Source organism: Centroberyx affinis, unplaced genomic scaffold (assembly GCF_046629955.1).
Source record: "Centroberyx affinis isolate AG114_WGS23_722 - 3 ecotype Tasmania unplaced genomic scaffold, CSIRO-AGI_Caff_v1 ptg000177l_1, whole genome shotgun sequence".
Lineage (NCBI taxonomy): Eukaryota > Metazoa > Chordata > Actinopteri > Beryciformes > Berycidae > Centroberyx > Centroberyx affinis.
The window spans coordinates 131,184-149,613 of record NW_027278874.1 but is presented as its reverse complement, the minus strand read 5'-3'; the positions used below and the strand labels follow the sequence as shown (position 1 = coordinate 149,613).

Here is an 18,430-nt window from a genome sequence, read left to right as displayed (position 1 = left end):
CACTTCGTTAATGAGGCTTTTAGTTTGACAGGTACGACCGGTAGTCCCCAGTGTGTTATTCTGTCTAGCTTGACTTTAGTCATATTTCTCGGGGAGTGTGGACACACAGGCTGAAGGAGGAAGGGTTTCTGGAAACTTGAGGACATGCGGCGTCTCCTGCAAACTTCCAGCAAACTAAACTTTCTCCAAGGTGAAGGAAGATCCCGAGAGAGAAGAATGAACTGAGGAACACCAGAGAGAAAGAGGAGAGGAGAGGGGAGGAGAGGAGGAGAGGACCCGTTCACTCCTATTGATCTTTTATCGAGGTATTGATTTAGGCCTGGAATGTAAAATAATACAGCTGTTATGAGGGATGTATTCACCTAGAAATGTATTGAATGTAAATATAATATGGAACTGCTGAGATGTCCGTAACCAACTCTGCGGTGGTTTTGTTGTCAGAGTTAAAAACCAAACTATTGATACCATAGATATGTAGTGACAACTAATATATAAATCTTTGATTGATACTAACAGTCGTTCCCAGTGACGCTCAGTCAGATTGAACTTGATGCACTGAAGGCTTAATCAAACCAGATTCATTCAGGACCAGTCAGTACTTGTCAGTCTAATCTAACAAACTCTTGGCTATCACAGACATAGGCCTGCTATACAAGAAAGTATCTTTAGGTGTGTGTGTGTGTGTGTGTGTGTGTGTATGTATGTATGTGTATTAAGGCGTTCTTAAAGTTATTATCATAAGTACATCACATCAAGTATCTTATCTACATAACTATTCCTGTTATCATAGTTAACACAGTAGATCCCCTCCAGCCTCATATCTGTGTGTGTGTGTGTGTGTGTGTGTCATGATTTTAGTTCCTTCCACAAGGTAGCTGTATCTCAAATTGCAGCTGCCTCTTAGAAAATAGATTATTTCCTTTAAATAGATGTCTGAAGGAGAAAAGGTGTTTTGCTGACAGAGATTTTACATCATTACATCATTTACATCATCTCACTTGTTTCGTAAGCACTTTGTTTTGTAATGTGTGTTTGCCTTCTGTGCAGTTTTACTGTTTTTATTTTGTTATTTTCTGCTTTTCTGTTTCTAACTTTGTGTTTTTATTTCTATTTTTAATGTTTTCATTGTACAGCACCTTGTAACTCTGGTTTCGAAAGGCGCTTTATAAATTAAGTTTACTTACTTACTTACTATTATATACATTTGACATAACTGGTTGTTTATGATGGTGACTCTATTCAATTATTACAGGGTGAAACAGCAATAAATGTGTAATTTAACTTCATTTTGGATTTATTTTAGAGGCAAACGAGGCCAAATCCAAAAGCAACTGCAGGTAGATTAATAACAATCTGTCATGGGTTAACTGTCTCATAGTATCAACTCTTCACTTTGTGTTTTAAGCACAGTAAACCTGTGAAGTGCCTCGTCATTTTATGATATAAAGTCAGCACAAACTCAACAAAAAGTGGTTTTAGTGGAAATGATGACAGAAAAATCAGAAAACTCATCATCCTGTCCAGCATCCTGTGAGTTCAAACTGAGATATTTGATATCTGCCATCTCTCAGGGATAAAATCAATATTTTTGTAATCCTTATTTGTGATGAGTGTAAATGTGTCACAGGTCATACCATGGTTAAAGAAAACAAACTCCCCCTTCCTCCTGGTTCTAATTTCTTCCACAAGACACCAGATAGCTGCATTTCAAACAGCAGCTGCCGCCAAGTTGGCAAGTCCGTCTCATCTGTGGTTTTATGATCTGACTTCTCCACTGGCTGCATGTTTGCGTGGATTTGTGCTGACTGAACATTTGTGTGTGCTACAGCTCAGTTATTAGTAATCCTCGACGTGTGTGTGTGTTTTTAGGGATCCCACACTGAAGATGCAGGCTGCTGTGAGTGTGTGTGTGCTGAGCGCTCTGCTCAGCCTGAGCTGCCTGTCTGCACACCGCTCCACTCCCAACCACATACAAGACCAGCAGGATGGAAACAACAAGGAGAAGAGCCAGCCACACATCATATTTATCCTCATAGACGACCAGGTGTGTGTGTGTGTGTGTGTGAGAGAGAGGGAGGGAGAGAGAGAGAGAGACAGAGTGTTTTGTGAAATCAGAAGTTTGGATGATCTGCTGTTGTTCACTTGTTTGGTGGCTGCAGGCAGGAGTGAGTCATCATATTGATAACTATTCAGTGTGTATTATCAATAACCATGAGTTCTTAAGATATATAGTTATCAGATTACACATACTTAATAATAGAATATTTCCTTAAAATCGCTGACCGTGATTTTACATCATTTTATACATTTAAAAAAGGGTTATTAGTTGTTGATAATGACACTATTCAAATGACAGGGTGCAAACAGGAATATGTTTGTAATTTTACTTATTTATTTATTTTTGGAGGCCACATAGGCCAAATCCACATTAACTGAAGGTAATAAGTAGCAACTGATTAATAATCTGTCATGGATGAATTTCTGAGAGCAACTTTTTTTTGATGCAAAAGGCACCACAAAGGCAAAAAAGTTGGCAGTTTTGGTGGAAATAAACACACAGAAGAATAAAAAAAACATTCTGTAAGGTTTGAGGTATAATACTTTATTTAAGGGGAAAAAATAGATGCTAATAGATTGGGATAATTCTACTTGTTTCCATTCCTCTTCACTTAATTCAAGAGTCTGAGATAAACTGAATAAAATTGTTTCATGATACTGAGACAACTGTAGAAACAGGCTACATGGCAATGAAGCAATTAAAACTCTTCTACGCAAACAGCAGTCTTTTCACTTGTATCAGGGGAAGAAAGTGTAAAAACTGATTGACTGATTGATTGATCAGGTAATAACAGCACTCCTTCATGCCCCCCCCCCCCCCCTCCCTAAAACAGGGCTACAACGACATCGGCTACCACAACCCGTCCATCAAGACTCCCACGCTGGACAAGCTGGCGGCAGAGGGCGTGAAGCTGGAGAACTACTACGTCCAGCCCATCTGCACCCCGTCCCGTAGCCAGCTCATCACCGGCAGGTACCACACCTGTCCCGCCATTATCATTATCTTCATCTTCATTATCTATCCTTGGTACAGAAGTGGATGATACGTATTGTTTAGCAGAACCTGTGGGTCTAATGTTTGTTTCCAAAGTGGCACAGAAATAATCAAAATAGAAGGATTGGAAGCATCTTACATGTGCAACAAATATATGTTCACCTGCTCATTATGAGCTGCTGTTTACTGATGCGCTTCTGAAGCTTTAAAGGTCCCATATGGTGTAAAACAGGATTCCCCTTGCCTCTGTGATTATAAAGGAGTTGGATGGTCTATCTAAACATGGTGAAAGTATCAAAACGCACGGTCGCCAACTAAATCCACACAATCCATATTAGAAAAGCAAGCCTCTAAACGAGCTGTTTGGACTTCCGTAACTTTGTGGCGTCAAAAAGGTTCGCTCATTATCATTTTTGTAAGAAATAATAGACTAACAAAGTGGGTTTTTTTCAAAGTTGTCATTGTCTATTCACCGGAGAGTTTTCCCTACCTGCAGCTGCCGGGCTGCGGTGTCTCACGTTTCACTCTTGACACGGTTAGCCAATCAGAACAGAGGAGTCGTTAATATTAATGAGCCTTAAAGACACAGCGACAGAAACTTGGTAAGGCTCAGAGAGATGCTGGAAAATGAACGTGTCAAAATGGATTGTTTTTGGTTCATGACACCACACACACAGCTTTGAATGGAGCTCAAGAGAGAAAATAAAACACTGGAAAGTGTAGAATATGGGACCTTTAATAAATCGTTGATGTTGCACATGTAAGATGTTTCCAGTCCTTCAATTTTGATTAGTCATGAGTCATTGACTCATGACGTTTGATCTTTGATCAGCTGGAGTCTTCTATTCTAAAAATTGAGTTGGCTGGTAAAATAGTGAAAGGGTCTGGTGAATTTCAGGATGTACCTGCCACTTTGGTTAGTGAACAGAAAAGTTAGTTTCCTGTCCTGCCTGCACAACAACAAGACACATGAAGGAAATTTGTGTAAAACCCTAAACATTAAAGCATCCTTCACTGTTGCAAATACACTTATCTGGCCATTGATTAGCAGTCAAATATTTTTCTCTACTTGAGCAACAGAATCATTGGTTTATTTGGAAACTCACTGGCCATATTTTGGCACAAGGCTGAACAACAGTGGGGTTCATGCTACCTGAGGTCTTATTTTCAGTGTCAGCTTGTCACAGATGATCATGCGACAGCTAGATATTAAAAAGACATTTTGCAGCAAATTTATTTATCCAGCTACCTTTTTACAACATGTTGTGCTTGTCATCAAAAGGACTGAAATTGGGATATTAATTTGAGAACAGAAGATGAGAACAGTAGCTCTAGTCGTTCCTGTATTGGCCCATACTGTGAAACTTTGCTGCAACAAAGTGTTAATATGGATCTCAGTATGTTTGCTCCCATTTCTCATCAAACAAATCGATAGACAAGAGGTGGATTTGTGCTGAATGTCTTAGTAGTTGTTTTAGCTGCTTTTGTGGGTATTTTCATGATATTTGCTACTCAAAACCTGACAGCAAAACGTCAAAGCTGACTGGAGAGCAGAACACTCTCCTCTCCTCTCCTCTCCTCTCCTCTCCTCCTCTCCTCTCCTCTCCTCTCTCCTCTCCTTTCTCCCCTCCCCTCTCCTCCTCTCCTCGTCTCCTCTCCTCTTCCCTCTCCTCTCCTTGTCTCCTCTCCTCTACCCTCTCCTCTCCTTGTCTCCTCTCCTCTCCTCCTCTGGTCTCCTTGTCTCCTCTCCTCCTCCTCTCTCCTGTCCTCTCTCTTCTCCTTGTCTCCTCTCCTCTCCTTGTCTCCTCTCCTCTCCCCTCCCCTCCCCTCTCCTCTCCTTTCATCTCCACCTCTCCTCCTCTTCTCTCCTCTCCTCTTCTCTCCTCCCCTCTCCTCTCCTTGTCCCCTCTCCTCTCCTCTCCTCTGTCCTCTCCTCTCCTCTCCTCTCCTCTCCTCTCCTCTCCTCTCCTCTCTTCCTCTCCTCTCTCCTCTCCTCTCCTCTCCTCTCCTCTCCTCCATGGTGGGACACACAAACACACAAACCCCTCTCCAGTTATAGCAGTGGGAGGCTTAGACTAGATCTAGCTGCAGTGAGGATCAGTGAGTCCCTGGGTCTGTCTCCTCAGGTACCAGATCCACACCGGACTGCAGCACTCCATCATCCGGCCCAGCCAGCCCAGCTGTCTGCCTGCTCACATGGACACGCTGCCTCAGAGGCTGCAGCAGGCCGGCTACGCCACGCACATGGTGGGCAAGTGGCACCTGGGCTTCTACAGGTGCGTTTGAAATGTGGACCGCCATAGAGGCAAATCCAGGACTTAAAAAGCGAGAGTTTAGTAGACATCTATGTGTTACACCACATCTTCTGGGGTATATGACAAAAATAAAGCATTATCTTGCATGTTGCATGTTGCATATTTTTGATATTTACCGATGTTTATTGCATATGTAATAATGTATTTACTGCTTGGTTTAAAACTGGGCGATACATAGCCAAAAAAGATCCTGGGCTATATACTTCTACTACTAAATCTGTAGTTGCATTTTTTACTGTTATACTGTTTTACTTTGTGTTTTACTGTTTTGCTGTTGTCCTCAGTAACATTGAAAATGAGGGTCTTCCCTCAATGTGTCTCCGAGGTCCAAGTAAAGGCTAATCAAAGGAATATATATATATATTATATTGTTTTTGTTGGTATGTTAGTATATTGGCAAGGTATCATAATTTTATTCCTAATCCAGGGTCTTTATCCTAACCAGGAGGTGTTATTCTTTTTTCCTCTTTAAAATTTCTGTTCACATTTTTTTGTTTCTTCAAGTTTCACCTTTTAATTTATTTCTTCCATTTTATCTTGTTATAAGTGCTATATAAATAAAGGTTCTAATATTAGTAATAAATTCAGAAATCTGATGTTTAGTGTGTTCTCTCTCGAATCTTTCCTCCAGGAAAGCTTGCCTGCCTACCAGAAAAGGTTTTGACAGTTTCTTTGGTTCTTTGACAGGCAGCGTTGATTACTACAGGTAAAAGTGTAGAATTATTATTATCATAATTAATAAGTTGACTGATACATCACTTTATCAATGCATCACTTGTCTGTTCGCTCAGTCTGTCTGTTTATCTATCTACCCGTCTCTCCGTCCGTCTCCAGCTACGGGTCATGTGACGGCCCGGGGTTGTGTGGGTACGATCTCCATGACGACGAGGGCGTGGCATGGGGGCAGGAGGGGCGTTACTCCACCCTGCTCTACACACACAGGGTCCGGAAGATTCTGGAGGGTCACGACCCCACAGCCAGGCCGCTCTTCCTGCTGCTCTCCCTCCAGGTATCGCTCTGAAACATCATCCACATCACAACCAGCTCTCATATTATCACTGTAATTAGAAAGTTTAGAAATACTTAATATTTATCATCATTACGGTAGTATGCTGGTGAAGTATGAAGTATGTTTTTGGCTAATTAAGTTAATAAGGGAATTATGAAACAAACTTGAAGTCATTATGCACCAGCTATGATGTTTAGAAATATGTATTAATGACTTAATGGTAAAATCCACACTTTTACTATTGCTATTTGCAATGTTGGGGTCCAGTTTGCTGTTTGGTGTATTTTTCTTATTCCTGCGGATAACTGGACAAACCTAGATGATGCGACGTCACATCATAATATTTCAAACAGCTACAATGGAGTTTGATAGCAGAAAATGTTTCAGCGATCCAAAACATCAGCGGTAAACGTCAGGTTTTGGTGTCAGTCCCTCAGAATCAAAGAGCGAGGGCTTCTTTCTAGAGCCGCCATTTTGCACCGAGAGACGTTCAACAATCACACAGGGAGAAATCCATCGTAGAGGAGAGGAGAGAGACCAATTTGTCCACCCACAGGAGCAGGAGAGAGACCAGAACGCAATGCAGCCATGACTCGGAGCGTTTTGCGGCGCATGGGAAGCTTAGGAAATCACTGACTGGAGTAAAAGAAGATGAAGCTGGTTGAGGGAAAATGGGTCCACCAAAAAAAGTAAATTAAAACACTTCATCACAAACTGACTCCTGAACTGCACTGAACATCAGATTGATGATATCTAACAGTGGAGGAGTATCTGAGGGTGGATTTTTCATTTTAAACAATTGTCATTCCATACTACTAATCAGTCCAACCAACATAGCTGCTGATACCCTCAAATTACAGCTGACAGACTGAACTTTAACCCCTCGCACCCTGAGTTTCCCCTTAAATTTCCTCTTAAGTAGCTTTGTATCTAAGAAGCTATAGCTGCTTATACTGAGTGAAATATTCAAACCCAAGGCACCGTTTCTTTATGGCTGTACCATTACATCAAATGGAAGAAGTCTAGATGTTTGTGCATCATTTTATACACATTTCCCTGTAATTCAGCCTGACATATTTGGTATATTTGGAAACCTTGGGATCTTGACTGGAATTTAAAACAAAGTTCTAGAGGGTTTGAATAAAGCTGTGAATGAGACATCTTTCCTAAACAAGATGAACACAGTGAAATAACTTCTCTGAGTGTGCTCCAGGCGGTCCACACCCCTCTGCAGCCCCCGAAGTCCTACATCTACCCGTACCGCGACATGGCCAACGTCGCCAGGCGGAAGTTTGCCGCCATGGTTTCCACGGTGGACGAGGCGGTCCGCAACGTCACCTACGCCCTCAGGAAGTACGGATACTACCGGAACAGCGTCATCATCTACTCCACCGACAACGGAGCCCAGCCGTTCACAGGCGGCAGCAACTGGCCGCTGAGGGGCCGCAAGGTATTGGTGACTTCATCTGGTTTTTTATTTGTGCACCATTACACCAAAGTGTTTTTATCTTTTATTCAGACCTTGAAACCTTATCTTTCGCATTTCAGAACTTTATATTTGTAGTTTTCTTACTGCAGCAGCAGATATTTTCACGTTTTCCCAGAGATTTGACTTGGTGTAACCATTTTTTTTTCAATTCAAGAAGAATTTAGGAAATCCTGCTTGTGTGTACATATTGTGTGTTTTAAGTAAACCTCTTGAACCTTTATTTGGTTATTTTTCAAATTAACTTAAAACAAGTTCAATTATCTGTAAGTGCCTTTAGATATTTAGGCAAGCTTTACATAGTTTGAGAACTTTAAGAACATTGCAACATTTTTGCAGTGTCTGAGAGTGTACAACATTTTTGCAGTGTCTGGGAGTGTATAATACTTTTTCCCTGTGATCTCCAATGGTTCTGTCTTGGATATGAGAGCATGAACAAGGTTCCTCTAAAGATCTCCCAAAGGAACAAGATAACTAAGACTTAGCAATAAGACAACCAGGAAAGAGCCGAGATTTAGCAATAAGAGAACCAAGACTTATTGATAAGATAAACATGAGAACCAAGACTTAGCAATTAGAGAACTGAGAGAAACCAGACTCATCAAGACAAACAACCTTGCAAAAAATAGAACCAAGAAAGAACCAAGAGATAGCAACAATAGAAACAGGAGAACCAAGACTTGGCAATAAGGGAACCAAGACGTATTAATAAGACAAACATGAGAAACCAGACGTATCAATGAGAGAAACCTGACAAACAAGAATCAAGAAACAACTTTGCCATAATAGCACCAATAAAGAACCAAGATTTAGCAATAAAAGAACCAATAGAAACAAGACTCATTAATAAGAGAACCATGACTTATGCTGAACCCAGAGAGAACCCCACTGCCAGCTAACGGGGGTCCAGGCAGACTCTAACCGGACCTGTTGGTGGTTCTCAGGGAACGTACTGGGAGGGTGGCATGCGTGGCGTGGCGTTCGTTCACAGCCCGCTGCTGAGGCGCAGGAGGCGGGTCTCCAGAGCGCTGCTGCACATCACCGACTGGTTCCCCACACTGGTGGGCCTGGCCGGGGGCAACATCAGCCAGGTCAGTCGGACTCAGCACTTATAGCTCATACAGTGAATTCCTTATAGTACGGTTCAGATGACCGGCAACAAAAGCTACAAAACGGACTGGTGTACCAAGCTACATTGTCGCCAATGGAGCGGGTGGTCGTTGACATTGTGTGCACCAACTAAATGTCATAGCCTGCCGTCGTAGCTTTGTTTTTGTCTCGTTTTAAATTGATTTGGCAATGGTTTTTGTTCATTTAAATAATTGAAGTAAATAATAACGTACCCTATATCTTCCCTCTACTCTGATTGGTTCACGCTTCACCGCATCATCAGAGCGAGGAAGAAGCTGAACTTCAGTTTTTCATTTTACAAGCTGGCGTTTGTAGCTTCATGTCGCCGGCTTCTGTTAAAAATGAATGACCTCCTGTTGCTTTGTAGCCTGTAATCTGAACATATCATTACTATTTGTTTCCCTGCTTCTGAATGTGTTTTTGCCTGTGTTCATTGATGCATTTTATTTGTTTATAACTGTTATGTTTGTCGTGGATGCTGCTCTCTTGCCCAGGTCTCTCTTGAAAAGAGACTTTTGACCCCGTCGGGACAACCTGGTTAAATAAAGGCAAAATGAAATAAAGGACTACCATAGGGAAAGCATTATCACTGAGTCCATCGCTGAACAGTTTACTGTGCTGTAACACAGACTGGGGTTAAGGGTTCATTTTTCCCTAGGGCCACCCAAGCTAAAAATATAAACACTCATGGTACTGTAAGGTGTTTTAGAGAAGAGTCCACCGAATTCATGTTATGTTTTTCTAGCTGCTTCATGTAACATTTTACTCTGATAGAACACACACTGCAGTACTCAAAGTTGAATACTGTGTTTCCCACTTATTATTTATGTATGTGTTTTTTTGTTGTTGCTGTTGTAGCTAGGGCTGAAAGTGGCTTTCCTTCTACATCTATCTCCGTTTTGGTCCTAAATTTTATTTTTGGGCAGGTTACAATGCTACTGTAAACCTGCCTTCATTTTATTATTATGTAGATATATAACTGCTCTTGACTTATTGCGATAAGTGTGCTATGTCTAAACACTGGCCCAATAGAGGCTTTGTGTTTTGGTCCAAACACATAATTTATTTTCATTGGCAAGTTAATCCTTTCTGTCAACAGCTCCCAAAGAGCTTTATTGGCTTGACTTGCCAGAAACTTTAAATTGCCAAAGCAGATAAGCACGCTACAATCAAGACACGGGGCCTGGAGAGCGACCATGACCAAAGGAAAAGAGTTTTTAATGGTTTTATTCCTGTGTGACAAATGTAGAGGAACTTGGCAACATTGGAGCAGAAAAAAAACAGAAACTCTACCTATCACTCTTTTCTTCCTGTTCTTTGTGATATCTGTGTTCCTCTCCTCCCTCTCAGAGCCAGGGCCTGGACGGTTTTGATGTCTGGGCCACCATCAGCGAGGGGAAGGAGTCGCCCCGCCAGGAGATCCTTCACAACATCGACCCTCTGCACAAAGCTGCCGTTCCGGCCTCGGCCTGGGACGACGACGACACGCCCCCCGAGAGGAAGAAGGGAGCCTCGGGTAACGACCCAAGAGTCTAAATAGGACATTTGTCCCAGATGTTGTTATACTCGATCGCTGCGTGCCAACAAACAAAAGTCAGAGTCTTTCCAAAGGCGGAGGATTGCGTAGAGCGTGTTTGAGCTTTTGTTGGCGCCCGCCATCGACTTACTATGCACACAACCGCAAAACAAGACATCTCCTGCTCTGTTTAAAAACAAGCTGTCACACTTCATCCCACCTTTACAAAAGGCAAAGACAGCACCGTGTGTTTTGAATGGGGTTTTTTTGTGCCTAACTAAATGGTTCTCAGCCTGGGGGTCAGGGCCACCCAGGGGATCGTGAGATGATTTGGAGGGAGGGTGCAGGTGGAATCTGAAAAAACATAAATGCCATTTTTACAGCATCAAAGCTTCTTTCAGTAATTAACTAAATTAGCTAATAAAATGGCTTAAAAAGGGAAAATAAAAATTATTATATGGCGTCACACTTCACTATATTGTATGTGTAGGCTTGCAGCATTTTTGGGGGTCGCCAAAAAGCCAAAGAGTTTTGAAACCACTGCCTGAAAACACATACTGAGCCTCCTGTAGATCGAAAAGAAAAATGTAGGAGGTAGAAAGGAGTTGGAGGGCTGAGGTGTGAGTGTAAGTTCAAAGTAAATCCCACTGAACCTTGGTCTCAGCCAACAAAGCACTTGTCCGCCTCATTATTCCCACCTTTAGCGCTACTGTGGACCAGAAGCTAATGAGGAGCTGAGAGAGCGGCTCATTTTAGAGTTCATTTTTCTCACAAAGGCCCCTGGGAAGAAAAAGGGGGGCTGGGGCAGTAAGGGAAGGAAGGAAGGAATAGGGAAAGACATCACAACATCAACAAAGATTACTCTCTAGTCTTAACAAACACACAGTAAACAGACTTCTTATGTGTATACTTTGTATCCTGCATTTACTCAGATATTTCCCCTTGTCTCAGCAGATTCCACAACAAGAGGCCCAGGTCCGGCCTCCAAGAAGCCCAAGAGGAAGGCCCAGAAGCTGAAACAGAAGCAGAAGCAGAAGCAGAAGAAGTTGGGGTCCAAGTCAAAGACCACCAAGAAACCCCGGGCCTTTCAGTACCTTCCCAAACCCAAGCCCAAATCCAGGTCCTTTACCAAACGCAAGCTCAAACCCCTCCCGAAGTCGAGGCCCAAACCCACGTCCAAGTCTCAGGTCTACTCTCAGCGCCAGCCTCTGTCCCAGTACAAGCCACGTTTCAGGTCACAGTCCAGTGGGAACCTGACGCTGTCGGGACCGGCCCGGCCCAGACCCCGAGCTCAGATCCAGTCAACTTTAAAGTCCAGGCGGAGCGTATCCCAATACCGGGACCTGTTACAGTCAGGAACGGCCGAGCCCAAATCCCGGCCCCGCCCTAATGTCAGATCCTGGCCCACGCCCCAGATGAAGCTCCAGCCGTCCCAGCCGTCCCAGCCGGTATGGGACACGTCGGTCCAGGCTGCCATCAGAGTTGGGGACTGGAAGCTGCTGACAGGAGACCCGGGACACGGAGACTGGGTTCCCCCGCAGGTACTGTGGCACTAACGAAATCTGATTTTATTTTACAGGGTTTTAGGCGCACATTTGTTAACACCACAATCAAATAAGACTCATTTCACAGGTGTAAAAGTTTCTGAAATTATTGACATTTTAGTAGAAACACCTCAACTTTGAGTCTTACTTCTTTCTCTGATTCTAATCTGAGAGAGTTGAGAGTTGGTTATGTTCACAAAAATCTATTCAGCTGTGCAAGCTCACAGGAATAAATATGAATTCTGTTGTAGCATGGATTTTCTCTTAATTTGATTAGGATTCTATTGACTTTTCACTTGTTTCAAGATGATTTCATTTTGCTCATCTAAATTCTTGAAATGGGTGCAATCACCTGCGATCATCAATCATCACTACACTGATCTAGTTTAAAAAATGTTACAAATAAACAATAAGTACAATAAAAACTCATCAAAATTCATGAGATGGACATTTTTGAATTTGCAAGGACCATGATACACCAGGAAATGCCTTTTCTACAGTAAGAGTGTTATTCTCCTACTGGACTACTGCCTTTTGCACACACACACACAGTAAATTTTGTCTTTGCACTCACCTTTTATGTGATTTTTTTTTAAAACTGTATATTTGCTCATGTACATTGTTGTATTGTATATTTGTCTGCATCTTTTAAGTTTGTCATTGATCCTACTTTCTTTGTCAGGTCTCTAGAAAAACAGATTTTTTTTATCTCAATAGCTACACTATTGTTTATTTTTTTAACCTAAACCAGGTTGTCCTGTTGAGAATATAATAAACCATATAATTGTACATTAAACAGAATACAGTATATGAACAAAACTCTCCCTGTGACGAGCTGCATGAGCAACATCCAGTTCTGCCCCCCCCCCCCCCCGCAGGTTCTCACCACCCTCCCCGGCCGCTGGTGGAACCTGGAGCGCTCCTTCTCTGCCTCCCCGAAAGCCGCCGCCCACAAAAGCGTGTGGCTGTTCAACATCACGGCCGACCCGTACGAGCGCTGGGACCTGGCGGAGCGGCGGCCGGACGTGGTGCAGCGCCTGCTGGGCCGCCTGGCCTTCTACAACCGCACCGCCGTGCCGGTTTACTTCCCGCCCGACGACCCGAGGGCCGACCCCGAGCGGCACGGAGGAGCCTGGGTGCCCTGGGTGGAGGAGGAGGACGAGGAGGAGGAGGAGGAGAAGTACAAAGGCGTGTATAAGAACAGGAAGAACAGGAAGAAGAAGAAGAGGAAGAAGTGTACGCTGTGCAAGCTGAAGTCGTTCTTTATGAAACTGAACACCAAGATGATGTCCAATCGGATTTGAGACGGCAACGCGGCCGAGCGGAAGTTTTCCACCATGAAAAATCAATGGTCTATATGCTTTTTATTTTATTTTATTTTATTGTGAAGCCCTTTGAGGCATGCTTTGGGCTATAAATAAATAAAACTTTACTTGACTTGTGATGGATGTGTCAGAGACGATAAAAACAATGTTCATTTTAAGTGTTTTTTTGTCACGGTTCCAGATTTTAAAATGTTATTTTTTCCTTTTCTTCCGGATGAGTTAATGAGTTAATTCCACTAGGTTCAACTGAAGTGAACGTGAATTTTCCTAAAGCAAGATGTGCCATTCCACTGGCTTTAATATGCCACTTGTTTCTAGAAAATTCTGTCAAAACAGGTTAAATCTTCACTCTGTATGAGGGTTTTTTTTTACATTCCTAGGTGTTTTTCTAACTCCTGTTCCTAAAGGTTATTACTGCTGTTACAGTCTTCACACCACCTCACTTATTTGGTGACATCAGAAAGTCTGTATCCACTGTGTTTCTCCATAATTATGTTTATTTTCACTCACAAATTGACAGAGTTCTTGATAGAAGGACTGACACTGTGTGACATCTAAATGTATTTTGACACTGTAAATGGTTTAAGTTTGTTATCGTTTGTTAACATTTTGAGCAAAATGGACCAATATGTGGAGTTGGGATTGAATCCGAAAGTTGCAAAGAGATTATTTTTCATCAGAAAGCCATAGTGTTCAAGAATGTATGTGTGAAGCGATATACAGACTTTTTTTATCTATGTTTACACCTATAATTGATATACTTAAAAATCCCAATTTGGGGCCTTGAAATGGATGTTTACTTAATGCAGTGACAGTGCATGCTTCATATCTGCAACTGTCACTTGTTGAGAGATAATCCGCTTGGTTTGCTCTCCAATCTAAGTACAAACTAATTTTTTTTCTGTTATCTCTGTCGTTCACAAACAAGGAAACGAGACAAAAGAGACTGTAATGATTTAACGATTTACACTTACACGTCTCCAGTGATAACAGAGGAGTCTCCAGGACTTGTTTTGATACTGTGGTTGTTTGAATGTATCTCCAGTACAAGTATCTTTTCTGTATGAATCTATGAACTTCATTCACTTCAACATCATTCCTACTACTGTGAACACTGCAGAAACCTTCATCTTAACAAGTCATTTCAACTTGTGTTGAGACCTAAAATCTTATTTTATTGAACTCTTATTTTCTGCTAGTGGAGTGAGATAATTAATAACATTCAGCTTGTTTAAAATAATTGGATCTGCCCTACTTCAGTTTATTGCCATTTTTTGGAAACTCATGAAACAAGCTGAATTGTATTAAAGTAACTGAAATCATCTCACCCCACTAGCAGATATTTCCACGTTTTAAGAAAAATATGTTTTTAAGACTCAAAAGAAGATTAAATGAAGGGTTATGATGGAGATTTTTTGCACTGAATGTGTAAAAGTTGTTATGTGTAGGATTTTCTCATTAATGTGTAGTTTGTTGTGATGACACAGGCTTAATGCTAGCAAAAAGTGTTACGTGTTACTCTTGTCAGCTGGTTTGAGCTTGTACTTGGTAAGCATGTGTCTAGTTGGAAATGTTAAGCAGCTTTAAATGTAGCATTGATAGGCATTGACATCATTTGACAGTGATAAGTTCAGGAAAACCTTTAAAAGAATGTTTCCTGCTGCTCCAGGTGTAACACACTTTATCATAACATGTTTGAGTATTTCTTTATGAACCTTATGAAAGCATGCCCAAAATGAACCAGTTTATATAGCTAGCTTTTCCACTTACTATCCACAGACACTCCACTGCAGTTAAGCTCCAAACTACTTTAGCATGAATGTTTCGGGAAGAAAGAAATTACTTTTGTTACAGCAAAGCAGTTTTCCAGCATTAGCAACGGCTGTTAAATGTTATGGTGGCACACAGACTAGCTCTCTAGTCCATAAATAACTTTTTTACTGATCCACATTTTCCTTAATATTCATGAATTTGCAGGGTAACATGTGCTGTTCAGTTAGCACCAACTTTTAATGATGAATATGAATGAAAACTGCCAGGAAATTTCATTTTAGCCAGCTAGTTTGTCTGCTACTACAGTATCCAAACAGAGTAGCTGTTTAATAGTGTTATCAGTGTAAATTCAAATGTTTTCAGCTAAATTTCAGCTGGAGTGTTAGTGTTATAAAGTGGAACAGATAGCTAGTACAAATCAGTTTTTGTCATGCACAGTTTGAGACTACATTGTTGAAACTGTCCTCCGGTGGTTAATGTTGCAAACTGGAGAATCTTCAGAGTCGTCCTCCCTCCAAAACCACAGCTTACGTTCCCCTGAGCGAGGCACTTAACCCCCAGATGTTCCAGTGTGTTTGTTCAGTGACCCAACAGACCAGACTGTGGCTCTACAGTTACTAATGTGTGTTATTGTGTGTGTGGAGCAGAGTGTTACTGAGAGAGAGTGGATGGGTAAATAAAGCATAAATAAAATAAACTGGCAGTGACTTTCATTTCTTTTTTACTGGAAACAACATCCAGTCCTTTCATTGATAAGCCTCTGACTCTATTTTTCTTTACATATTGCAATCAAATATTTTCGGTATGTGAACATAAAATTGATACTTAGCCATGTCCACTTTTACAGCTCTTCGAAAACAAATACAGATGACAACAATTAAACAACAATGCAGAAATTCACCAACAATGCATCAGGACTGTGGCCAGAATTGTTTTTGTACATGAATTGTGATTTTATCTTGATATTATAAAGAGTCTTTGAGAAAGACATACTTCTTACAAAACATTATTCATCCAATATCTATTTAGTCCCTAAACCTGCTGGTCTGCTAATGGACTATTGCCTTTTTCATATAGTGAAATTTAACTTTGCACTTACCATAAATGTTATTTTGATTTTATTTTGTCTTTCTTGTTTTCTTGTTTTTTGTACAACTGTCATGGTTGTCTTGATGCTGCTTTCTTGGCCAGGTCTCTCTTGAAAAATAATGATATCAATTTAATATCCGTGGGGCTACCTAAATAAATAGAGGTTAAAGATTAAATTTAAAAAAAAATCCTAATACGTTGAAAGTAAAACTGCTATTAAACATTGGATATTGGCCTATCAGCAAAACTTCCTCTATGATAACAAGCAAGAACAAGAGAGACCTTTGTCTTGGTGCATCTGCAGCTGTTCATGTCTTTATGGGTTTGTAGTGTGAATCAGATGTATTAGTATTGGTATTAGTATTAAATAATCAAACAATTTTTTTAATGGAGAGGGTCATTACAACATAGAGTACAATTATTGTACTTGACGAATAAAGTGATTCACTACAGAAAAAAACATTCATTACATATTTCATCTTGAAAACTGAAAGCACATAATCCATTGGGCCACTAGATGGCGCCATACATCAAGGATCCTAGTAAAGTGGCAGTCTCGGTTCTTTTTGTGAGTTTCTCTAAATTTGTAAACCTCAGCACACACACATCCACATACAGACAAACAGTCACACACACACACACACACACACAGACAGTTGGGCTAAAATGGGATTTTGCACGCCTTCCTACTTCCTACTGTTCCCACACAGAGAATAATTGAATTGTGTGCCTCCTTTATCCCTGAATACATGTGGGATTATGTAATCTTCTGGGATTAGGAACGCCTGATTCAGGAAGCAGGTGGGCTAGTGAAGCCGCCCAGAAGTTGCCGGTTTGACGCCTGGTACCAGCAGGGCCCAACGCTGCCAACGTGCCCCTGAGCCATGACATCTAACCAGGACATACAGCATGTGTTTACCGGCTGGCTCCAAGGATGGAGATGAAACAACTAGCTGACATTAGCTGAATCCTGTGATAAAACCCACTGAGCAATAAAAACCTTTTCACACACATGGTTATAGATCGGTTCTCATCACTGCCAGCAATGTTAAGAAGCCAGATTTCTGTCTCCTCCAACTGTCTGTGTTCACTTAACTTGTGTTTCAACATAGTGTATAATACAAAGCAGGTGTTGTTATTGACATAATCTTTCTGTTTCTGTTGTCAAACGACTGCAAGACTATAATTCATTTTGTGACACAAAATAAGTGATCACAGACAGAGTTAGAGACGACACAAAGTTGGCTTCTTAACACTGCTGGCAATGTTGAGAACTGATCTATAGCCGTGTTTGTGAAAAGGAAAAACATGCATCACACATGCTGTTTGTTGGAAGTGTTGGATAAGCACCTTGCACTACCAGGAGAAGATACAGTTTTAGCTTGACTCGCTCCAGTGGGAGTCTACGGAAGAGGATTGACTTTAAACTCAGAACTCAAATACATTTTTCACATGTGGCCCTAATCCTCTTCCGTAGGAGTCAAACCCTCAGCCCTGGCAGTGTTAAAGCCATGTTCTGCATTTTGAGCCACACAGAACTGATAAAATGCAAGTTGCGTCTGTGCTTGTAAAAAATCCACCATAACATCTCCTGTACTGAGGAGGCAGACGGCCCTTCAGCTGAAGTGCCCTTGAGCAAAACACTGGCTCTCTACCAGCTCCAGGCCTGCTGTTCTGTAGCTGAGCCTGACCTCTGACCTCTGACCTCTCTGTGGAGCGGGGGGAAATGATATGAGAAAATCTCTACAGGGATCAATAAAATATCATCATTAGTAGTAGTATCATTACCTGGTAAGGGATGCTTCAGATCTGGTTTGGAGACAGTGAGGAATGAGGGAGGTGTGTGTGTGTGTGTGTGTGTGTGTGTGTGTGTGTGTGTGTGTGTGTGTGTGTGTGTGAGGTGTGTATGTGTGTGTGTCTGGATGTGAGGACAAACGGGGACAGGATAACAGAACCTGTTAAAAGCTCCCATGATGCCTCTGTAACAAACGGTTAATGCCAAATGCCAACAAAAAAACAAAGACAACACCAGCGGCAACACACACATGCACACACACACACACACACACACTCATACCTCACAGTTTGAATAAACAAGCTCATACATAAATAATTCTCTTCTCTCTCTCACACACTCACATGTTCTCTCATATCTCACACCTTGAATGAACAAGCTTACACATAAATATC

The 18,430-nt window shown here is 41.5% G+C and overlaps 1 protein-coding gene across 1 annotated transcript; it reads left to right on the top strand.

Moving 5' to 3' along the window:
* The first annotated feature begins 150 nt into the window (after positions 1 to 150).
* LOC139657539 (arylsulfatase I-like) lies at positions 151 to 15,829 on the top strand. Its single transcript, XM_071535420.1, has 11 exons — positions 151 to 305; positions 1,870 to 2,044; positions 2,892 to 3,031; positions 5,179 to 5,328; positions 5,999 to 6,073; positions 6,202 to 6,376; positions 7,590 to 7,826; positions 8,807 to 8,953; positions 10,344 to 10,509; positions 11,464 to 12,050; positions 12,932 to 15,829. The coding sequence occupies exons 2-11, from the start codon at positions 1,886 to 1,888 to the stop codon at positions 13,355 to 13,357; spliced, it is 2,262 nt and encodes a 753-aa protein (XP_071391521.1). The 5' UTR covers positions 151 to 305; positions 1,870 to 1,885; the 3' UTR covers positions 13,358 to 15,829.
* The last annotated feature ends 2,601 nt before the right edge of the window (positions 15,830 to 18,430 follow it).